At 41.6% G+C, this 24,933-nt stretch overlaps 1 protein-coding gene across 1 annotated transcript in view; it reads right to left on the bottom strand.

The window, feature by feature from the left end:
* The window catches only part of LOC144685323 (ran-binding protein 17-like), a 947,082-nt gene that overhangs the window by 897,623 nt on the left and 24,526 nt on the right, over positions 1–24,933 (bottom strand). Inside the window, exon 3 of the mRNA XM_078549733.1 lies at positions 7,421–7,511. Coding sequence (XP_078405859.1) covers positions 7,421–7,511 — 91 coding nt within the window. The remainder of the gene's footprint in view (positions 1–7,420; positions 7,512–24,933) is intronic.

The following is a 24,933-nucleotide window of genomic DNA, read 5'->3' as shown; positions in this document are numbered from 1 at the left end:
GGAATCAATTTTTATAAAAGGTCAGATCTGACTAACTTGATTTTTGAAAAGGCGACAAGTTGGATTCATGAGAACAATGCAGTGGATTTGGTCTACATAGAAAGGCTTTTGACATGGCAGACTGATCAAAAAATTAAAAGCTCTTGGGATCCCAGAGAGACTGACAAATTGGATCCAAAATTGACTCAGTGGCAGGAAACTACCTACACCACATGGACTGCAGCGGTTCAAGACGGCAGCTCACCACCACCTTCTCAAGGGCAACAAGGGATGGGCAATAAATGCTGGCCCCGCCAGCGACACCTACATCCCGTGAGTGAATAAAGAAAAAGGAATCAAAGTGTAATAATTGACGGGTGTTTTTGTGACAGGAAGGCTGTTTTCAATGACGAAGAAAGCATTAGACTGCAGAAAGATAACGATGATCTGGTAAGTTAGCAGAAAAGTAGAAAATGGAATTCAATCTGGAGAAGTGTGCATTAAAGCAAAAATCTGCTTCTTATATTAATTTATCTTTAAATGATTCAGTGGCTATATATTAAATATTAATTTCTTCTGAAATTCATAGGACCTATTTAAAAACAAATAATATTAATTTTAAAAGGTTGAGATATTTCCTTTGAAATAAAAAACACTTACTTTCATGTGAAACTTTAAAGAGAGGGTAGTTCTCAGAGCATTATTGTCAAATAATTTAACTTTAACCTGTAGAGTGCTGCCAGGTTCAGGGAATCTGTCCCCTGGGCTAACCGGATTTGTAAATTTTCAGGTCACATACCAACACGAGCAGTAATAAAGCAATTCAGACAATAGGGGGTTTATTACCATATAATATTACACAAATACTTGAACATAATTTCAAAACACTTAATTGTTTTTCTGCCTATTTTCCTCATCGTTCCTGCTATTCACTCATCATGCACCTTAAGGAAAGAGAATACACAATAAATGGGAGGATAATGAACAGTGTGGAGGAACAGAGGGTCTTTGGAGTCTGTTTGCACAGATCCTTAAGATAACAGGACAGGTCGATAAGGTGGTTTAGAAGGCAAATGGCATGTTTTCCTTTATTAGCCAAGGCACAGAACATAAGAGCAAGGAGGTTATCTAGAGCTGCATAAAACATTAGTTAGGCCACAGCTTAAATACTGCATACAGTTCTGGTCACCACATTGCAGGAAGGATTTGATTGTACTGGAGAGGCTGCAGTGGAGATTTATAAGGATGTTGCCAGGACTGGAAAATTTTAGCTGTGAGGAAAGATTGTATAGGCTGGGGTTGTGCTCCAAGGAAGAGAAAAGGCTGTGGGGTGACTTAATTGAGGTGTATAAATCAAGAGGGGCCTAGGCAGAGTAGATTCAGTAGAGGGGTCAAAATCCAGGGGGCATGGCTGTAAAGTTATTGGCAATGAAAGGGGAAATATGGAAACATTCTTTGACCTAGAGAGTGCTAAAGGCCTGGAACTCACAGCCTGAAAGCGTGATAGAAACTCTCACCATATATAAAATGTACGTGGATGTCTACCTGTAGAACCGTGACCTGCAGGGCTACAGGCCTCACGCAGGAAGGTGAGATTAGGCTGGGTAGCTCTTTGTCAACATTTTGAGTACCTGTAACTACCCTCACAATCTAACCAGGGCAACTTACAATGCTGTATTTACATTACATAAAGTTAGATGATTTTTTTTTTTATAAATCCCAGGATGGGAATCTTTTGCTAGTTAAATCATTTATTTTAAATGATTTATTGGATGTATATTAATAATTTTTTGTGGTACCATGCACTCAAATCTGAATACAAACACATCATTGGAGGAAATTAATTTTTAATACCCTTCACTGAATCATTAAAACAAAAATCTGCTTCTTATATTAATTTATCTTTAAATGATTCAGTGGCTATATATTAAATATTAATTTCTTCTGAAATTCATAGGACCTATTTAAAAACAAATAATATTAATTTTAAAAGGTTGAGATATTTCCTTTGAAATAAAAAACACTTACTTTCATGTGAAACTTTAAAGAGAGGGTAGTTCTCAGAGCGTTATTGTCAAATAATTTAACTTTAACCTGTAGAGTGCTGCCAGGTTCAGGGAATCTGTCTCCTGGGCTAACCGGATTTGTAAATTTTCAGGTCACATACCAACACAGAAGCAGTAATAAAGCAATTCAGACAATAGGGGGTTTATTACTATATAATATTACACAAATACTTGAACATAATTTCAAAACACTTAATTGTTTTTCTGCCTATTTTCCTCATCGTTCCTGCTATTCACTCATCATGCACCTTGTTTTTCAAAAAGACACTTGTTCCCAAATTATTCTAGCTGATTTCTCCTCTATATATCTTTTAACTTTAAATTATTCTTTTCCTCTCCTACTCACTACTCGATTTGCGAATATCTTCAACTTTGAAATCAATTTCCTCTTGATTGAAACAGATGCAAAAGCCCTGAGATGGGTTTTTGGTCAGGAAACTCAGAAATCTGCATTTCCCCATGTTGTGGAATATTAAATCCACAGTATCCTCCTTTCCCAACAGGGTCCCCACCTAGAAACCAGCCTGATTGGCAGGCTTGGCCTCCTGCCAGGTGGGGCAAGTCTGGATCTTGGGAAAGGTGTAGTGGGTGGGTGGATTGGGGTCGGGGGGGACGGGGAGGGGGAGGGAGGGGAGGGGGGCAGGGTGGGATCCTATATCAGATCCTGAGAAAGAAATGGATCCAGGAGTGGGTTGGTGCTTGATCCCCAAACCCGGGGATGGGAGGAGGCAGCAGATCCAATCCCTTAGGGAACATGGGGACAGGTGGTGTGGAGGACACGTGGATAGGAAAGATCCATCTTGATGGGCTGGAAGAGAGCAACCTCATGGCTCACAAGCAGTGCAGTCTTTGCCTTCCTTGAGCTACTGGGTTTTCTGTGGCTTGGGAAACTCAGTTGGCCAGGGTTAAACCTCTAAGGCATGTTAATAAAGCTCCAGCCTTATTTAAATGGCCAACTGACCGCTGGGAGTGGGTTGGCTGCCCACCTACCGTGTCACTAGAGGTGGGTGGTTTGGTTAGATTTAAGATTTTTGAAAATTTACATCTCACTTGACCTCAACCCATCACCTTTGGGGGCTAAATTAGAACTAAACTGCTGAGCTCTTTTACTGTTGGCATCTTTTTCAATGGACAATCCTTTCTTTTATTCATTCATGGGATGTGGGTGTCACCGGCTAGGCCAACATTTATTGCCCATCCCTAACTGCCCTTGTTCAGAGGGCATTTAAGAGTCAACCACATTGCAAAAGATACAGATGGAAGATTTCCTTCCCTAAAGGGCATTAGTGAACCAGTTGGCTTTTTACAACAATGGATTTTACAGCAATGGTTTCGTGGTCATCATCTAAATTTTTATTGAATTCAAATTTCACCATCTGCCATGGTGAGATTCGAACCCGAGTCCCCACAGCATTACCCTGGGTCTCTAGAATACTAGTCCAGTGACAATACCAATATGCCTCCAGCTCCCCCTCCTTTTAAGGGCTATCCACTGTGTTTCTTCGTCTTCAAATAGTGCTGACATTGTGAATGCCATACAATGAAGGTACCATGGTTGCTTCTTGGACAATGACCACTGACACAAACAACAAGATTTCTGTGATCATGTATTACCCTAATATTAATGCAACACAGGCTCTGTCTCTTCCTTAAAACCATGGGATTTAAAAGAATTTGGACACCCTCATCCAACTGTTTGAACTTCAGGAAAACCTGACACCTACAAAGACACTACGGACTGTCCAATGTGGTGGATTTCTCCTCGGATAGCTTGGAAGGATCCTGTTGCATGACAGTTGCATTCTTTAATCATCTACACTTCTACAAGAGTAGTCTCTAATCCAGAGAGATATCAAAGACAGGTCCTGGGGTAGTGACAGATACAACTACAAACCTCAAGGGTTATTTGCTGGTGCACTTGCTGGCCCCTCATGAACTCCTGTTCCTCATCTTAATTATGCAATAGACTCAGAACCTCCCCAGTACCCATCCTCCCTTCTTGTTGAGGTGCAACATCAAAGCCAGCAGAAACAAAGAATAATGTTAAAAATGTAGACAGGAAAAAGGACAATGCAAAAACAGAGACTATGTAGCAAAACCAACTAATGCATTAAGTAAAATGCAGCAAAGGGTGGGAAAATTTGCCATTTCTTGTAAAAGGTATTTTTGAGCATGCAAGGCACTGAGGATTTCAAAACACCAAGTTTTTACTGAGGAGGATCATGCTATAGATGGAGCTTCACCCAAGGTTGAAAAATTCCAGGAAGTTTAAAGTGGGATCTAATTATTAAACTAAGGCTATGCACGTTGGTGTACAGCCTCACTTTTTCAGCCCACGCTGCTACTCATAAAATCAAGCACCCCATTATCCTGACCAATACACACTGGCGGAGATGCTGATATACTTGTGTGTATTTCTCTCATTTCCCGTGTTCCTCTCATTTTATTTAACTCTGCAGGTTTATGGGGAACAAAAATGTCATATCATCACCCATAACAAAGGCTGAAGAACTTGCATTTATATATCACCTTTCACAACCTCAGCATATCTCAAAGCACTTCACAGGCAATGAGAAGTGTAATCACTGTAGAAATGTGGAAATATAGCAGCTAATTTGCACACAGCAAGGTTGTACAATGGAGATGTTAGGGCAGCTAACCAACTGATTTATTAATTAATGAAGTTGTTTGAGGTATAAATGCTTGTCATTGGCACTAGTGAATATTCCCCCTGGTTTTCTTCAGTTAGTGGTATAGAATCTTTTATGTCCATCTGAAAGGGCAAATGAGGCCTTGGTTTGATGTCTCATCAAAAAGCCAGTTCACAAATGCAATGCACTCCCTGAGTGCTGTACTGAAATTTCAGCCTAGATTTTGTGCTCATGTCTCAAGTGAGGCTTGAATTCATGAACTGTAAACTTAGAGATGAGAATGATGTCACTGAGCAAAGACTGGCACCCATATGAACTTTGCAAATAGTGAACATGTACTGTACTTTAAATCCAACAAACTGCTAACTGAAAAACTACAATCAGTGATGCATCAGTCAAGGCCCAAAAGTTAAAATATAAAAAATACTCAAATTTAAATGTGTACCAGTTCCTAATCCAAAAAGTTGCAATAGCCTACAGTTAGATTAAAAGGTGTTAACAAATAAGATCTTCCTATTCTGCAGTTCTGATCGAGGCATTCCATACTGCTTGCTCTCTGAAACAGGTGCATTGCAACAGCCTTTAATATTACACCCAACCACTCCATCATGCTTTGTCTAGTTTTTTGATTAATACCAAAAGAGATTTCCAGACAACCCCAGCAATACCTCAATGAATGTGCTCACACTATATCACTTTCTCATCAAAACCATTTTCTTGTGCTAGTTCAAAGGCAGTCGTTTTTTCTAATCTAACTATTACTCAACATATACCTATAGCACCAGAACTCAAATGCCTCCAGACTTCCTCTGACATCAGCCTTCAAGATCCAGTTTCCACATCTCTCCGATATTGTTGACCAAAATATCTAGGCATTCTACTTTTGATCCACAGCTTTATTTTAGTTGCAACAGAAACTCACTTCGTGCTGTCTAATGCATCTTTGTAGATTCTTCTCTCTAACTTTGCCGTTCCAGGCAACTGGACAAGCTTCAGATATCAACAATAGTTACTGGTTTGGGGTGGGACCAAGGAGTACAATTGTACTGCAAAAAATAACTTTCTTGAGAGACATGTTTCTTTTGAAGAATGCATATTTTAAAAATATACGACTTGCATAGTAAACCTCCTCACCTGTCTTGTTTGCATCAGATTATTATCAATATTTTTTATTAAAAGTACTTGAAAAATGGTGAATACTTAATTAATTGATTGTAATTGAGATAACGCTTTGTTCCCTAAGATAAGTAGCTTTTATTTATTCGTGAACTATATAATAAGCAGTGCATCTTCAAGGAGACAGAAATAGCACAAAGAGTGCAGGGCAAGGGTATTAAATGTGTTTAATAATTTACCATTAATAATTGAGCCAGAGGAAAATTTGAATTATAAGACAGACACTGCAATGTTAGAGGATGCTGAAACTGGTGCACTCTGAATTAATCTGCCTTTTATCTCTGTGAATGAGATCTGCAAGAACATTATATGTTTTGCTTTTCATGCAGGGATACAGTTATCCTTCTAGAAAATCTGAGAACACAACACTGGCATTCAAATATTAAGAACTCTGAGAGAAGAGCCCATTGCCATGTGTTTCGAGATTCCCTTATTCTCTTGTGATGACTCATGCCAGAGGTACAGACCCACAGAATCAGGCTTGACTCCAGCTTAGCAACAAAAGGGCTATTATTTAAGACGCACCATAGCCAAGATTTTTCACCTATCCTTGCATTGAATTTTGAGACACAAAATGAGATAGTGAGGCACTAACAGTTCTTAAGGCCACCAGATTTCCTTCCAGAAATTACATTGCATAATTGAACTGATATTCAAATGACAGCAATATGTCATGTATTTTCCATCATTTGACCCACGGTTATAACCTGGGCGCAGAGCAATCAGAAACAGAAAACCTTCAGCACAATATTTAAAATTTTAACTTGTACCTTGAAACCTACCAATGCCGTTCGGGATCTTGTATACTTCAATCAAGGCACCCCTCACTCTTCTAAACTTCAGTGGAAACAAGCCCAGTCTATCCAACCTTTCCTCTTAAGACAACCCACTCATTCCAGTCATCAATCTAGTAAACCTCCTTTGAACCACCTCCAATGCATTTACATCCTTCCTTAAATAAGGAGACCAAAACTGCAAACAGTATTCGAGGTGCGGTCTCACCAATGCTCTGTATAACTGAAGCATAACATCCTTACTTTTATGTTGAATCCTTCTCGTAATAAAGGAGAGCATTCCATTAGCCCCCTTAATTACTTGCTGTACCTGCATACTAACTTTTTGTGACTTATGTGCTAGAACACCTAGATCCCTCTGCAACTCAGAATTATGCAGCCGTTCTCCATTTAAGTAGTACTCTGCTTTTTTGTTCTTCCTGCCAAAGTGAACAACTTCACATTTTCCCACATTAAACTCCATTTGCCTGACATTGCATTTGAACATTTCCTGGCAAAAATGACAGGGTAGCAACCAGGAAAGGGAATTTTGTCCAAGTTCAATGCTCTTCAGCTAAGCAAGCTATAGTAAACTGTAGCAATATAACTACCACGTGGCTCTGTTCAGTTGACTGAGCACAGACCATGAGTCTGGATATCTGTGCAGATTGATAAATGACATCCAGCACAAAAAAAGTGAAGTAAAGCATCTATAATGCTGCAATCCGTATCTCAGGATGTAATTTGAAGTGGAGCAACAGAAAAATCTACTCACTGATGTCAACTCTTTGCTGCAGTGGCAATGGATTCACCCGAGACACAAGTTTTGTAAGGCACGTTGCTGCCAGCAGCTGAGCGTATGAAGTCTACAAGAGAAAATATACATTTAAAAATTATCGACCAACAGGAACAGCCAGATTTTTTCTAACAGACATTACATTGCAATAATGGAAAAGAAACATGAACACAGAACATAAATCAAAACAACAAAATTAAACCTGTAGTTTAAAGATATTCATTGCACAGCAGACCCATTAGGGTCCTGGTGAGTTACAACATTTAATGAGTAAATTATTCTCACTGCTTTATTTCTTAGTTGGGTACCTTGATAGGCAACACAGTCCAATGTTTTTTGCCTAGCTGATCATCTAGCTAATCTAAATCAGAGCTACTTCAATTGTAACCCAGGCTGCGAGGTCAGCTAAATACCGACCTGCAATCAAATCTGGTATAATAGCTCAGTGCCACACCCAAAGATCAAGAGAGATCCCTATATACATTCTCGGGTAAAATACTGGCAATATGTGCAGGTCCACCAGAAACTGAAACAGATGGGTTAACGCTGTATATGCAGTATCCCTTCATCAGACCTTGAAAGTGTGCTCTCCAACCCCAGTATTTGTTTTAAAAACAGAAAATGTGAGAAATACTCAGCAGCTCTGGCAGTCAGAGTGAAACAAAGTTAATGCTTCAAATCGATGACCTCCCATCCGAACTGGGAAAAGTTAAAGATCCAACAGGTTTAATGCAAGTGCAGAGACAAGGAAAGTGATGGAGGGGTTCAAATAAAAGGATAAGTCTGTGATAGGGTTGGGAGATAAATGAGCCTGAATGACAAGGAGGGATGATGGTGCAGGGCAAAAGGGAGTGATAACTGAATAAGTAAAGAAACAAAAGACATGTCTGGAGAAGGTGTAAATGGGAAGCCAGAATCATCCACCAATGATGATGAAAGACAAAACAAATTGGGGGCAGAAGTTATGATCTGAAATTGTTAAACTTAATGTTGAGTCCAGAATGCTGCAAAGTGACCAACTGAAAGATGCTGTGCTGTTCCTCAAGCTTACATTGAGCTTCATTGATAAGTGTAGGAGGCTCAGGGCAGCGAGGTTAGAATAGGAGCAGAGGGGAGAATTAAAATGACAGGTGACTAGAATTTCAGTTACACTTGCAAACTGAGCAGAGGTATTCTGCAAAGCCGCCACACAATCTGTATTTAATCTCTAAAGTGTAGAGGAGATCTCATTGTGAGCATACTAAATTCAAAGTAGTAGAAGTAAATAACTTTCAACCAGAAGTGTTTTGGGCCTTGGATGGTGAGGAGGAGGAGGTAAAAGGGCAGGTACGACATCCCCTGTGCTTGCATGGTAAGTACACAGGAAATGGGAAGGGGTAACTGGAGGTGATATAGTCTTTATTTTAATCAATTCTATGGATCCTCAGTATCACAGGTATGAGGCAAGAGAGGACAAATTGGACTTTCCACCCTAGAAGAGTTGACTGGAAGATGACCTTATAGAGTTGTAGAGGCAGCAAACGGTAATAAAACAGTCTATCTGGAAATTATATTAAACTAAACCATGACAATAGGTCTCGGGACACAGGTCCAAACTGGCAAAAGACAAATTTAGGACCAGTCAGGAAGTTCTTCTGCACACGAAGAGTGAGCAGAACATAGGATGGATATGTGAGTGCAACAGTGGAGGCAAAAACCATGAAATTATTGAAGAAACAATCAAATGCTACAATGGGAGAATTAGAAGGTCATTCCAAATGGTTTAACTTGGTTCAAATGCACGTCTTAATTTACATTTATCCTTTAGAAAGCGTTTACCTGGTTTCTTTTTTTAGCTGTGATGAATAGTCTCTGCTCCAAAGATTAGCCCATCTTTTGCTGCTGGACCTGCTGTGTATTTCCTGCATTTTCTAGTTTGAAATTTACGGTTCACAGCGATTTTATTTTATTTCCCTGTGCCTTTAATTTTATAACTGCACAAGCCAACAATTGCTAGAAATGTTCTTTATTGAGGAATTTTCTAGATTCTACAACAAGTTAATGAAGTTAAACACTTGAAAGTTAAAGCAGCAATTGTTCATTATTTGAACACCTAAAGGGCAGTACTTTTTGTTATCGATCGGTCCAAGATCACAGGAACCTATTTAAGAACTTAGTTTAAGAACTTTGTCCTTATATGTTGAGAAGATGTTTCCACTAGGGGAATCTCGAACTAGGGGACTTAGTTACAGAATAAGGGGGCACTCACTTAAAACTGAGATGCGAAAGAATTTCTTCTCTCAGAGGGTGGTGAATGTCTGGAATTCTCTACCCCAGAGTGCTGTGGAGCCTAGATCACGGAAAGTATTTAAAGAGGAGCTAGATAGATTTTCGAAATATCGGGGAGTTGAGGGCTATAAGGAGCTGGAACGAAAGAGGAGTTGAGGCCTGGGGCAGATCAGCCATGATCTTATTGAATGGCGGGGCAGGCTTGAGGGGCCGAATGGCCTACTCCTGCTCCTACTTCTTATGTTTTTATGTTCAGTGTTTGAAAGAGCTGTTGCGATTTATGACCTCCTATGACATCTGGTAATAAGATTCTGTGGTCACCGTATGGCTTACACTTGTCTCCAATTTGAAAGTGGGTGATGTATCCATTCTGAGTCTAGATTTTAGGGATACAAAATGTATATCCTTCCAACAAGTGCAAGTGTATCAGGACTTATATAACGTTTAAACAGCTACCTTACTTCAAGCATTTAGGGGCATTTTTTTAAGAATGTACTGAAACCACAAAAATGCATTTGGAATTTCAGAAATCACCAGCTAAAACTGTGAGTGCCATGCCCTGATATCCCTGTGTCCCTAATATGCTGGGGGGAGTGTGGACGGGTAAGACTTTCAGCTGGCAATATCCCTGGGCCTTTGTCATACATCACAGGGTCAGCAGCTTTACATTGTTTCACGTAGAGTAATGTGACTGCCACCAGCAGTAGGTCAATCCACAATAGGGGGTGGAAAATTGGAGACAAGGCAGAACAAGGGCATCATTTACTCAATTTAAAGCCCTGCACTCACTTAAAGGAGTGAACAAGCTCCAGTGCAAGGGAATGAAACAGAACCTTAACAGCTTCTAGAGGTGGAAATAGTAAGCATCTATTTTTTCCAATGTAGATCCAGAAAGACATGGGCAGTTTAAACCTTAAAATACAGAACATTAGGAGACAGGACTATTCAGACTACATCCACAGATCAGTCCTTGTTGGCAATTAAAAGTCATTACATTGGACACACTCTGGGTGACTTAACTGCCCTCAAATGGCCTAGCAAGCCACTCAGTTCAAGGGCAACTAGGAATGGGCAACAAATGCTGGCCTTGCCAGTGACAACCACATCCCGTGAAAGAAAAAAAACACACTACCTGAATATCGTCAATAGCTTTTCATTCCTGCAACATGCACTTGCTTAAAAATGTGAACAAATTTAATTTGCCTCTTCTTTCAGCATGAGTCTAAAAGAATAGTCGTCTGAAACATAGAAAAAGAGGAGTAGGTCATTCGACCCTTCAAGTCTGCTCCGCCATTCCTTATGAGCATGGCTGATCCTCCATCTCAACGCTATTCTCCCGCTCTCTACCCATACCCCTTGATGCCTTTGGAGTCTAGAAATCTATTTACTTCTTAAATATATTCAGCTTCCACCGTTCACCACCCTCTGAGTGAAGATGCTTCTCCTCGTCTCAGTCCTAAATGACCTACCCCGTGTCCTGAGATTGTGACTCCTTGTTCTAGACTCCCCAGCCAGAGGAAACATCATCCCTGCATCCAGTCTGTCCATCCCTGTCAGAATTTATACATTTCAATGGGATCCCCTCTCATTCTTCTAAACTCCAGTGAATACAGGTCTAGTCGGCCCAATCCCTCCTCATATAATAATCCTGCCATCCCAGGAATCAGTCTGGTGAACCTTTGCTGCACTCCCTCTATGGCAAGCATATCCTTTCTTTGGTAAGGAGACCAAAACTGCGCACAATACTCCAGGTGCGGTCTCATCAAGGCCCTGTGTGGCTGCAGTAAGACATCCTTGCTCCTGTACTCAAGTCCTTTCACAATGAAGGTCAACGTACTATATGTCTACTTAATTGCTTGCTGCACCTGCATGCTTGCTTTCAGTGATTGGTGTACAAGGACACCCAGGTACCTTTGTATATCAACATTTCCCAATCTGTCACCATCTAAATAATACTCTGCCATTCTGTTTTTCCTACCAAAGTGGATGGCTTCACACTTATCCACGTTATACTGCATCTGCCATTTGCCCACTCGCTCAACTTGTCTAAATCACCTTGAAGCCTCTTAACATCCTCCTCACCACTCACATCCCCATCTAGTTTTGTGCCATCAGCAAACTTGGAAATATTACATTTGGTTCCCTCATCCAAATCATAGATATATATTGTGAATAGCTGGGTCCCAAGCACTGATCCCTGCGGTACCCCACTAGTCACAGCCTGCCAATCTGAAACAGACCCATTTATTCCTACGCTCAGTTTCCTGTCTGCTAACCAATTCTCAATCCATGCCAATATATTACCCTCAATCCCATGTGCTTTAATTTTGCACACTAACCTCTTATGTGGGACTTTATCAAAAGCTTTCTGAAATCCAAATACACCACATCCACTGGTTCTTCCTTATCTATTCTGCAGTTACATCCTCAAAAAAACTCCAGTAGGTTTGTCAAACATGATTTCCCTTTCATAAATCCATGATGACTTTGTCTAATCCCGTTGCTATTTTTTAAATGTCCTGTTATCACATCCTTTATATTGGACTCCAGCATTTTCCCTACCACTGATGTTAGGCTAACCAGTCTGTAATTCTGTGTTTTTTCCCTCCCTCCTTTTTTAAATAGTGGAGTTACATTTGCCGCCCTCCAATCTGCTGGGGCTATTCCAGAATCTACAGAATTTTGGAAGATGACAACCAACGCATCCACTATTTCCAGGGCCACCTCCTTTAGTACCCTGGGATGTAGATTATCAGGCCTGGGGACTTACCAGCTTTCAGTCCCATTAATTTCTCCAGCACTTATTTTTAGTAATACTAATTTCCTTCAATTCCTCTTTCTCACTAGACCCTTGGTTCTCTATTATTTCTGGGAAGTTATTTGTGTCTTCCTCCGTGAAGACAGAACTAAAGTAGTTGTTTAATTGCTCTGTCATATCCTTGTTCTCGATTATAAATTCTCCTGTTTCGGACTGTAAGGGACCTACATTTGTCTTCACTAAACTTTTTTTTCTAATATACTTATAGAAGCTTCTGAACAAGAACATTACCACAAAAATTTAACAAAAGCTCATGGCAGTATTGGTTGGTATAGTAGCAGGCAGCATCAACCACTACAACAATTTTACAAGTAGATTGTTACTGCTCTTTGGCTCATCAGTTTTCAGCTGAAAAAGAGCAAGACAGAAAGGCTGGGGTGGGGGCACACAGGTGGTGGGGAGTGGGTGTCCTTACTGGCTGCTTACCATGTGCCCTCCCATTAGTATACTAACTGAATTGGGAAAGCCAGAAACGTACGGAAAACCCGTGAAGGATATAGACACAAGCCTAATCCTGATTCGGCCGAAAAACACTAATAGGTAGAATATGGCTCTACACCACACTGCCCCAAAACTGGAGCCTGGATTATTGAGGAGTTGTTAAAAATGGTGGGCGGGCCCAGGTGTGGAAGTCCTACCCCCATTTCTGGCAGATCTCGTTTTCGCTGGTGGGGAAAAGGGGGCGGGGTCCCATGAGGGAAAAAGCAGTGAAAACTGGGAAATAAGAATACTGCTCCAAACTGGTCTTGTATACCTTAAAATAGAACACCAATAAAAACCGGGAAATAAGAGTACTGGTCGGAACTTTTTTTTTTCCCTTCTGGGGTATGACTCTCACAAAGGTAACCTGAACTCAGCAAGGCCATTTGAACTGTGTTGAATTCAAACAGACTCCATTTTTACTGTAGCAAGGGCCTTAATCTGCAGTGTGGGAGTCACAATTTTTCACAGCAGACATAAATGCTCTTGAAGGGCAGATAATGTCTGTAGAACTGTCATGATGTGAAATTATTTAAATCTCCAGCCCTTTAAAAATTAAAAAAACAGGCTGTCTGTATCAGTGAGGGTTGAAAAAAATCTCTGTGCTCGCAGTTACAGTAGCTGTTTGTTGATGTTTCCCAAAGTGCTATCATTATGTCATTCCAAAAACCTTTTTTTAATATAGTGAAGGCTGTAATAGATATTTAGAGCTTTATTTTATTTCATCTCAACATGACTCCTGTGATCTGCCCATGGTAGCTACTGGGTGAGTTGGCATGGAGGTGTAACAGCCAAGAGTGGGGAGAGGGGGTGGCATTAAATTGACATTGGGACTAAGGAGCCATGGGGTGGGTGGTAGGGTATGGATTGGCAATAAGTTGGCATTGGGGCATGGAGGTGGCATGGAGGGTGGGGGGCAATAGGTTGTGAGGGGCGAGGGTTAGGCAGTCTAAAATTTAACAACTGGGACAAAGTCTGACAGAACTGAGGCGGGTCTTTTAAACAGCCCACCTTGGCACTTGGGAGCCCGTGGCCCCTCCAATCTGCATCCAGAGCTGGCAGGCCTGACTCTATTCTGCACCAGCACCCCCAGAATGAAGATCACTCCATTCAAGGAGTTTTTCCCGAGGCAAATGCAGAGAGCCAGGAAATTTTGCGACTTGCACTGCCTGCCTCAGAGCGAAAATCCGGGTCCTAGTCTCACCTTTCTCTCAAATTTGCCAGGCATAGTTCTAACTGCGTGTATTAATACAGTGTGGGTGTTTCAGAAGCTGTTCCGCCATATAACCAAACTGCTTGGCTAGAAACTTACCATAGTGAAGAAATCTGAAGAATCCCTCTAAAATGTTACAAACATCTATAATGCAAACCTTGAATTAAATGTTTCCACTGAAATTCAACTGATTGACTGGAAACTGATCTCAAAACTCATGGGCTCTGATTTCTTATTTCTCCAGCTGGTCAGGCACAGCACACCAACAGTGACCCAAGCCAGCCATGTTACCAAGTTAAAGTCAGTAGATTAAGTCGAACACACCCCAGAGAGGAAAATCCAACTCCAGAAATGGCTACAGGCAACAGGATCTGCTGTCCATGTACAACAGCTGAAAGCAATCTAGTCCAAAGGGGCCCCTGTGAAAAAAATCCTCACACAGCTATCTGGCCTTGTCAGCTGCCCCTCTCAGATCCTCCAAATAGGTGGCTCCACAGGTAGGGTGTCAAAGTTAATTCCTCCAACCACATTTACACAGTCATTCCAGGCACAAGCACTCTGGTCCTCAGCTCAAATCACCACGAAATCCTTGGGTAACAAGACCTGACATCATGAGCCTCTGCCTTATTTTTCCTGTGGTTTGTAACTGAGAACTGAATGTTCAACGGAGGGAAAGAGAAACAAAATCTTTTCCAAAATGTAATCCTATATGGCCTGTTAACCTATTAGTGATTCATAAAATCTCGTAACTTTCCAGAGAATTTATTTTTTAAGCCAGGGAAATTAGAAGAAATTAAGGGAAAAGTGTTTACACACTTCGCTTCAACGCTGGCTTATGGCAGAGAATTCCTAATTCTATTCATCCTGAAATAGTGTGTGTGTGTGTGTGTGCGTGAGTGTGCGTGCGCGTGTGCGTGCGCGTGCGTGCATGCGCCTCTCATTCAATTTCTCTTCCACCTAGCCACCCCCACTGCCACCAACATACTTCTCAAAAAATAATTATAGCACAGAAGCAGAAAAAATGAAAACAATCTAATATAAAAGCAAAGTACAGCGGAGGTTGGGGATCTGAAATAAAAACAAAATGCTGGAAAACCTCAGCAGGTCTGGCAGCATCCGTGGAGAGAGAAACAGTGTTAACGTTTCGAGTCTGATATGACCCTTCTTTGGAACGTGCAGCTCAACGGCAATGACAGTACACTTACTATCGCCCCAGCTGAGATGGTAACTCAGGAAATCAAACCTGGAACTCCCAGGCATGTATATATACTGCTTAAAAATTGGGTCACGATTGTGAAGATTTAGCACAAATTTGTTTAGTAAGTTTGAGGTACTGCACTTTGGTAAAAAGAACAGCAATAATTATATTCTGAATGGAAGTGGGTTTATTGCTGTGGAAAAGCAGAGGGACAATCACAATATTTAAGGCAGGACCTCAGCCTGATGAGACTGTCAAATAAAAGTTAAGGGAATAAAATATTTTTACCTCAGAAAGTACAGAATATTCAAGCCAAAAGTTATTGGTGAGCCTATATAAAAACTTAACAAAACTTCTCTTTCAGTCATGCGTGAGTTTCGACCGCCACACAATGGCACAGTTATTGAGACTTTAGAGAAGGTACATAATCAATAGGAGGCCGCCTGGTATGAGCAAATACAAATAAAGTCTTTTTTTCTTTAGAACAGATTATGAGGTGATATACTTGTTTAAAATTTTGAAAGTATAGAACAGGGCAGATGGTAGCAAGTATTGAGAATGGCAGCAGTGGTAATGTTACTGGACCAGTAATCCAGAGACCTGGATTAATGCTCTCAAAACAGGAGTTTCCAATTGCAGCATAGCAGCTGTAGAAATTTAGTTCAATTAATGTACAAATCTGGAGTACAAAGCTATTTCAGTAATGGTGACCACAAATATTGTAAAAATCAATCTAGTTCACAAATATCCTTTAGGGAGGGAAATCTGCCATCCTTACCCAGTCTGGCCTAATTGTGACTCCAGAACCACAGCAACGTGGTTGACTCTGAGCTGCCCTCTAAAGTGGCCTAACAAGCCACTCAGTTGTATCTAACAACTACACAATCATGGGAGTCTCAATATCAATTCTGGACCACATGAAGTCTCATGGCATCATGACCTTGGTTCAAACATGGACAAAAGAGCTGAACTCCCGAGGTGAGGTGAGAGTGACTGCTCTTGACATCAAGGCCGCATTTGACAGAGTGTGGCATCAAGGAACCCTAGCAAAACTGGAGTCAATGGACTCCAACAAGAGAGAATCCAACCATCACCCCTTGATGTTCAATGGCATTTCCATTGCTGAATCACCCACTATCAACAGCCTGGGGTTACCATTGACCAGAAGCTGAACTGGACTAGCCATATAAACACTGTGGCTACAAGGGTAGGTCAGAGGCTAGGAATCCTGCAACGAGTAAGTCACCTCCTGACTCCCCAAAGCCTGTCCACCATCTACAAGGCACAAGTCAGGATTGTGATGAAATACTTCCCACTTGCCTGGATGAGTGCAGCTCCCACAATATTCAAGCATCCAGGACAAACATAAAGGGTGCGACGAACAAATCCAGGGAACCCTGGATGTCGAGGGATATACAGGATTGGATAAAGAGAAAAAGGGAGGCTAATGGCAGATACCGAGGGCTCAAAGCAGTAAGAGTCCTTGAGGAATATAGAATGTGTAGGAGGGAACTTAAAAAGGAAATTAGGAGAGCAAAAATGGGGCTTGAAAAAAATATTGGTAGGTAAAATAAAGGAAAATCCAAAGTTATTTTACAAGTGCATTAAAAGTAAGAGGATAAGTAGGGAAAGAGTAGGGCCCATTAAGGACCATAGTAGTAATTTGTGTGTGCAGCCAGAAGACATAGGTAGGGTTCTAAATGAATACTTTGTGTCGGTGTTCATAAGTGAGAGCGACAACGCGGGTCTGGAAATCAGGCAGAAGAACTGTGATATAATTAAAGAAATTAGCATAGAAAGGGAGGAGGTTCTAAGTGGTCTGGCAGACTTAAAAGTAGATAAATCTCTAGGCCCGGATAAAATCCCAGGCTGTTGAGTGAGGCAAGGGAGGAGATAGCAGAGGCGCTGACAATAATTTTCAAAACCTCTCTGCCCACAGGAGAGGTGCCAGAGGACTAGAGGACAGCCAATGCGGTACTGTTATTCAAGAAGGGAGGAAGTGATAAACCAGGGAACTACAGGCCAATCAGTCTAACGTCAGTGGTGGGGAAACTATTCGAAGCAATTCTGAGGGACAGAATTAATCTACACTTGGAGAGGCAGGGATGGATCAAGGACAGTCAGCATGGTTTTGTTAAGGGGAGGTCATGTCTGACCAAGTTGACTGACTTTTTCGAAGAGGTGACCATGTGTATAGATGAGGGCAATGCATTTAACGTAGTCTACTTGGACTTCAGCAAGGCTTTTTGAAAAGGTCCTGCATGGGAGACTGATAACGAAGGTAAGAGCCCATGGGATCCAAGGCAATTTGGCAAATTGGATCCAGAATTGGCTGAGTGGCAGGAAGCAGAGGGTGATGGTCGAGGGGTGTTTTTCTGGCTGGATGCCTATATCCAGTAGGGTTCCACAGGGATAGGTGTTGGGTTCCTTGCTGTTTGTGGTATATATAAATGATTTAGACTTGAATGTAGGAGGGTTGATCAGTAAGTTCGCAGATGATGGTGGAGTGGTAAATAGCGAGGAGGATAGCCTTAGATTACAGAAGGATATAGAAGGGCTGGTCAGATGGACTGATCAGTGGCAATTGGAATTTAATCCAGATAAGTGTGAGGTGATGCACTTGGACAGGACAAACAAGGCACAGGAATACACGATGAATGGTAGGACCTGGGAAGTACTGAGGATCAGAGGGACCTTGGTATGCATGTCCACCAGTCCCTTAAGGTAGCGGGACAGGTAGATAAGGTGGTTAAGAAGGCATATGGGATACTTGCCTTTATTAGCTGAGGCATAGATGTAAGAGCAGGGAAGTAATGCTGAAACTGTATAAAACACTGGTTAGGCCACAGCTAGAGTATTGCGTGCAGTTCTGGAATCCGCATTATAGGAAGGACATAATAGCTCTGGAGAGAGTGCAGAGGAGGTTTACAAGAATGTTGCCAGGGTTAGAAAAGTGTAGCTACGAGAAGAGATTGGATAGGTTGGGGTTATTTTCCTTAGAACAAAGGCGGCTGAGAGGTGAGTTGATTGAGGTGTACAAAATTATGAGGGAATAGATAGAGTGGACAGGATAAAATTGTTTCCCTTGGTGGAGAATTCTAGAACCAGGGGACATAGATTCAAGATAAGTGGCAGAGGGTGTAGGGGGGACATGAGGAAGAGGAGATTTACCAGGATGTGGCCTGGGCTGTAGAGTTTTAGTTATGAGGTGAGATTGGATAGACTGGGGTTATTTTCCCTGGAACAGAGGAGATTGAGGGGGGACATGATTGAGGTGTACAAAATTATGAGAGGTATAGATAGGCTAGACAAGAAGGAACTTTTTCCCTCGGTGGAGGGATCAATAACCAGGGGGCATAGATTTAAGGTAAGGGGCAGGAGGTTTGGAGGGGATGTGAGGAAGAATTTATTCACCCAGAGGGTGGTGGGAATCTGGAACTCACTGCCTGAAAGGGTGGTAGAGACAGAAATCCTCATAACATTTAAGAAGTATTTGGAGGTGCACTTGCGATGCCATGGCATACAAGCCTATGGGACTAGTGCTGGAAAATGGGATTAGAATAGTTGGGTACTTGTTTGACCGGCGCAGACTCGATGGGCCAAAGGGCCTTTTTCTGTGCTGTGGACCTCTATGATTCGATAAAGCACCCGCTTGACTGGTGCCACAACCACAAACTATCACTCCCTCCACCACCGACGCACAGTAGCAGTAGTGTGTACCATCTACAAGGTGCACTGCAGGAATTCACTAAGGCTCCTTAAGCAGCACCTTCTAAACCCACAACCACGACCATCTCGAAAGACAAAGGCAGCAGACACATGGGAATACCACCACCTGGAAGTGCCCTCCAAGTCACTCACCATCCTGATTTGGAAATATACCACTGTTCCTTTAGTGTCACTGGGTCAAAATCCTGGAACTCCCTTCCTAACAGCACTGTAGGTGTACCTACACCACATGGACTGCAGCGATTCAAGAAGCCAGCTCACCATCACCTCCTCAAGGGCAACAAAAGCTGGCCCAGCCAGCGAAGCCCACATCCCGTGAATGAATAAATAAAAAAGTCAGGCAATAACATGGATGTGGAAATAGATGGTCTCACTGATGGTGCGGATATGGGATCAGAAGCTCATCTTGAGGTTAAATATGACAACACGGTTGCGAACATACTGGTTTAGTCTCAAACTGCAAACTGTTTCCAAGGAGATAGATGGAGTCAGTAACTAAGCAATCAAGTTTGGAGCAGGGACCAAAATCAATGGTTTAATCTTCCCATTATTTACTTGGAGGAAATTTCTGCTCGTCTAGTACTGAATGTTTGATAAGCAGTCTGATAATTTAGCAGGAGTGGAGGAGTCGAGAGAGCTGTTAGTGAGGTACAGTTGGCTGTCGTCCAGTATATCACAGAATTGTCACAGTGCAGAATTCACCTAGTGCCATTCTGCCTACTCCTCGTTACCCTGCACATTGTTTCTTTTCAAATAACATTCCAATTTCCTTTTGAATGCCTCGATTGAACTTGCCTCCACCACACTCTCAGGCAGTGCATTTTGAACATACAAACATACAAATTCAGAGCAGAAGTAGGCCACTCGACCCCTCGAGCCTGCTCCGCCATTCAATAAGATCATGGCTGATCTAATTGTCACCTCAATTCCACATACCCGTCTACCCCCAATAACCTTTCACCTTCTTGCTTATCAAGAGTATATCTACATCTGCTTCCAACGCCTTTTGAGGAGGAGAATTCCAAAGACTCTCAAACCCAAGAGAAAAAATGTCTCCTCATCTCTGTCTCAAATCTTTAAACTGTGACCCCTAGTTCTAAATTCTCCCACAAGGGGAAATATCCTTTCCACATCCACCCAATCAAGATTCAGGATCTTATACATTTCAATCAAGTCACCTCTTACTCTTCTAAATTCCAGCGGCTACAAGCATAGCCTGCCTTACCTTTCCTCATAAAACAACCTGCCCATTTAGGTATTGGTATTAATATTATTACCTTCTCTGAACTCCTACCAACGCATTTACATCCTTCCTTAAACAAAGAGACCAATACTGTACACAGTAATCCAAATGCGGTCTCACCAATGCCCTGCATAACTGAAGCATAACCTCCCTACTTTTGTATTCAATTCTCCTTGCAATAAACGATAACATTCTATTAGCTTTCCTAATTACTTGCTGTACCTGCATACTAACGTTTTGCAATTCATTCACTGGGACATGCAAATCCCTCTGTACCCTAGAGCTTTGCAATCTCTCACCATTTAGATAATATGCTTTTTAATTTATCCAGCCAAAATGGACAATTTCACAATTTCCCATTTGCCAGGTCTTTGCCTACTCACTTAACCTATTCTATATCCCTTTGTAGCCTCCTTATGTCCTCTTCACAACTTACTTTCCTACCTATCTTTGTGTCATTAGCAAATTTAGCAACCATACCTTTGATCCCTTCAACCAAGTTATTTATATAAATTGTAAAAAGTTGAGGCCCTAGCACAGATCCCTGTGGCACACTACTCGTTACATCTTGCGAACCAGAAAATAACCCTTTTATGCCTACTCTGTTTGCTGTTAGCAAGCCAATCTTCCATCCATGCCAATGTTACCCCCTACACCATGAGCTTTTATCCTTTGATATGGCACCTTATCAAATGCCTTCTGAAAATCTAAGTACAGTACATCCACCAGTTCCCCTTTATCCACAGCACACGTTACTTCTTCAAAGGACTCCAATAAGTTGGTTAAACATGATCTCCCTTTCATAAAACCATGTTGACTCTACCTGATTACCTTTAATTTATCTAAGTGCCCTGCTATAACGTCTTTAATAATAATTTCCAACATTTTCCCTCTGACACATGTTAAGCTAACCAGCCTGTAGTTTACTGCTTTATCTCCATCCTTTTTTGAACAAAGGAGTTACATTCACTATTTTCCAATCTAATAGAACATTCCCTGAATTTAGGGAATTTTGGAAAATTAAAAACAACGCATCAACTATCTCAGTAGCCATTTCTTTTCAGACCCTAGGATGATGTCCATCAGGACCCGTGAACTTGTCAGCCCACAGCTCCAACAATTTGCTTAGTACCACTTCGCTGGTGATTGCAATTTTCATGAGTTCCTTCCTCCCTTGTACTTCCTAATTTACAGCCATTTCTGGGACGTTACTTGTATTCTCCATTGTGAAAACCGATGCAAATTAGCTGTTCAATTCAGCTGCAGTCTCCTTATTTTCCGTTATTAATTCCCCAGACTCACTTTCTACAGCGCCAATGCTCACTTTGTTAACTCTTCTTTTTTAAATATCTATAGAAACTTACTTTCCGTTTTTATATTTCTAGCTAGCTTTCTCTTGCACTCTAATTTTTCCCTCCTTATCAATCTTTTAGCTGTTTTTTATATTCTGTCCAATCTTCTGACCTGCCAACCACCTGCGCAATTTTATGCTTTTTCCTTAAGCTTCTTACTATCTTTAACTTTTTTAGTTAACCAAAGTTGGTGGGTCCTCCCCTTGGAATTTTTCTTTCTCATTCGAATGTATCTGTTCTAAATTTTCTGAAATATCTCCTTAAATCTCTGCCACTGCATCTCTATTGACCTATCTCTTAGCCTACTTTGCCAGTTCACTTTAACTAGCTCTACTTTTATGCCCTCATAATTGCCCTTATTTAAGTTCAAAATGCCAGTCTTAGCCCACTCTTTTCTCCCTCAAACTGAATGTAAAATTCAATCATATTATGATCACTGTTACCTAGAGGCACCTTCACTATAAGGTCATTAATTAATCCTATCTCATTGCACAATACCAGGCCTACTCTCTGGTTGGTGCCAGAATGTGCTGCTCTAAGAAACTATCCTGAAAACACTCTATAAATTCTTCATCTAGTCTACCTTTACCCATCTGATTTTTTCCACTCTATATATAGATTAAAAATCAACCATGATTATTGCCATAGCTTTCTGACAAGCTCCCATTGTTTCTTCGTTTATACCCCATCCTACCGTGTGGTTACTGTTAGGGGCCTGTACACCACTCCCACAAATGACTTCTTGCCTTTATCATTTCTCATCCCTCACCGAACCACTTCTACATCCTGGTTTCCTGAACTTGGAACATCCCTCCCTATTATGCTAACTCCATCATTAATTAACAGAGCCATCCAGCTGCCTTTTTCCTTTACTTCCTAAATGTCATGTGTCCTTCAATATTCGGGTCCCAAACTGTCATCCTGCAGCCTCGTCTCTGTAATGGCTATCAGGTCGTACTTATTTATTTCTTTTGCGCTATTAGTTCATCCATTTTGTGTCAAATGCTATGTGCATTCAGATACAGAGCCTTTAGTTTTGTCCTTTCATTATTTTTGTAACCCCTAGCCTTATCTGTTGAAGTTCTCTTAGATTGTACTCTCTGTCCTTTTCTGTCATGGTCTGTTTATCCTTTTCCATATGAATATCTTTCTCTCTTGCCTTGTCTGTACTCTTTGGTTTACCACATCTTCCCAAGTTTGATCCCTTACCCCCACTATTTAGTTTAAAACCCTCTCTACTTCCCTAGTTATGCAGCTCATTAGAACACTGGCCATAACACGGTTCAGGTGTAGATTGTCCCAACAGTACAGCCCTCACTTTCCCCAGTACTGGTGCCAGTGCCCCACAAAACACTTCTCCCACACCAGCCTTTGAGCCACGCATTCATCTCTCTAATTTTATTTAGCCTTTGCCAATTTGCACATGGCTCAGATAATAATCCAGACATTATTACCTTTGAGGTTCAGTGTTTTACTTCAGTGCCTAGCTCCTCATACTCTCTATGCACAACCTCTTTCCTAGTCTTACCAATGTCGTTGGTACCTACGTGGCCCACAATGACTGGATCCTCCCTCTCCCACTGCATGTTCCTCTCCAGCCCTGAGCAGATATCCCAAACCCTGGTACCAAGCAGGTAACACAGTAAACTGGACTCATCTTCTCAACTGCAGAGAAGTGTCTATCCCCTTGGACTATGCTCTCTCTATCACTACCACATTCCTCTTCGCTGCCGCCCCCCCCCACCCCCCCACCCCCTCAGTAGTTCAGAGCCGAAGTTACCTAAACTGCAGATATGGTTATCCTGGATTGCAGTGCATTCCACAGATTCCCATATGCTGCAGTCACAGCACACCACCAACCCTGCCATTTCTGTCCAACCTTATTTATTTAATTAGTCAAATAGTTAATAATTTATATAAGTAAAGTAATAGAAAGTTGCACTCACCTAGCTTAGAGATAAGGAAGGAAACTTACAAACCACTGGAGTCAGAAAAAAAGTAGAAAAAGGAACACCTCTTTCCCCCTCTTCCCTGAATTCACACCTGAACCAAATTCCCAGCTTGTCACTCAATCTACACCTCACTAAAGCTTAGTTTCCATCTGTGCACCCCTTTCTGCATGTGGGTTTAAAATCTTTCTGCTTTTACAGAACCTCTGATGACTCGCTTAGCTTTCTGATGCAGTAATGAACACCTGCTGAGGGCAACTACTTTCTGCTGAAGCAGGGAGCTTCAGACAGCTCCCTGTTTAACTAGGCTACTCAATTAACAATGTTTGAAAGTAAGAACCTAACTTTTAATCTAAATTTAAAGTTAAGAAAAGCTTACCAGAAATTCCCACCTGAACCAAATTCCCAACTCCTCACTCAGGCGTTGTCTCATGTACCACATGCCCCTTTCTGGGACCTTAACCAGTCACTGTGAGAAAAAGTTCTCAGATCGCTTTTGCTTTTTTTGCCAATACTTTAATCTGTGCGCTCCCGTTCTCGATCCTTTCGCGAGTCGGAACACTTTCTTCTTATCTACTCCATCCAGACCCCTCATGATTTTGAATACCTCAATCAGATCTACTCTCAGCCTTCTCTCCCCCAAGGAAAACAGTCTTAGCTGCTCCAATCCATCTTCATAACTGAAGTTCCTCATCCCTGGAACCATTCTCGTGAATCTTTTCTACACTTTCTCCACTGCCTTCACAAAAGTCTGCCACCTAGAACTGGATGCAATACCCAGCTGGGGCCAAACTTGTATATTATACAAATTCAACATAACCTCCTTGCCCTATTAATAAAGCCCAGGATACTGTATGCTTTATTAACTGCTCTTTCAACCTGTCCTGCCATCTTCAATGACTTATGTACATATACACCCAGGTCCTCCGGCTCCTGCACCCCCTTTAGAATTGAACCCTTTATTTTATATTGTTCTCCATATTCTTCCTACCAAAATGAATCACATTTTTTTTTAATTCATTCACGGGATGTGGGCTTCGCTGGCTAGGCCAAAATTTATTGCCCATCCCTAGTTGCCCTTCAGAAGGTGGCGGTGAGCTGCATTCTTCAACCGCTTTAGTTCCATGTGGTGTAGGTACACCCACAGCGCTATTAGGAAGGGAGTTCCAGGATTTTGACCCAGCGACAATGAAGTAGCGGTGATATATTTCCAAGTCAGGATGGTGAGTGACTTGGAGGGGA

This window comes from Cetorhinus maximus, chromosome 10 (genome assembly GCF_964194155.1).
Source record: "Cetorhinus maximus chromosome 10, sCetMax3.hap1.1, whole genome shotgun sequence".
Classification (NCBI taxonomy): Eukaryota; Metazoa; Chordata; class Chondrichthyes; order Lamniformes; family Cetorhinidae; genus Cetorhinus; species Cetorhinus maximus.
Note: the sequence above shows the minus strand (reverse complement) of the source record. Positions and strands in the feature narration are given on the sequence as shown.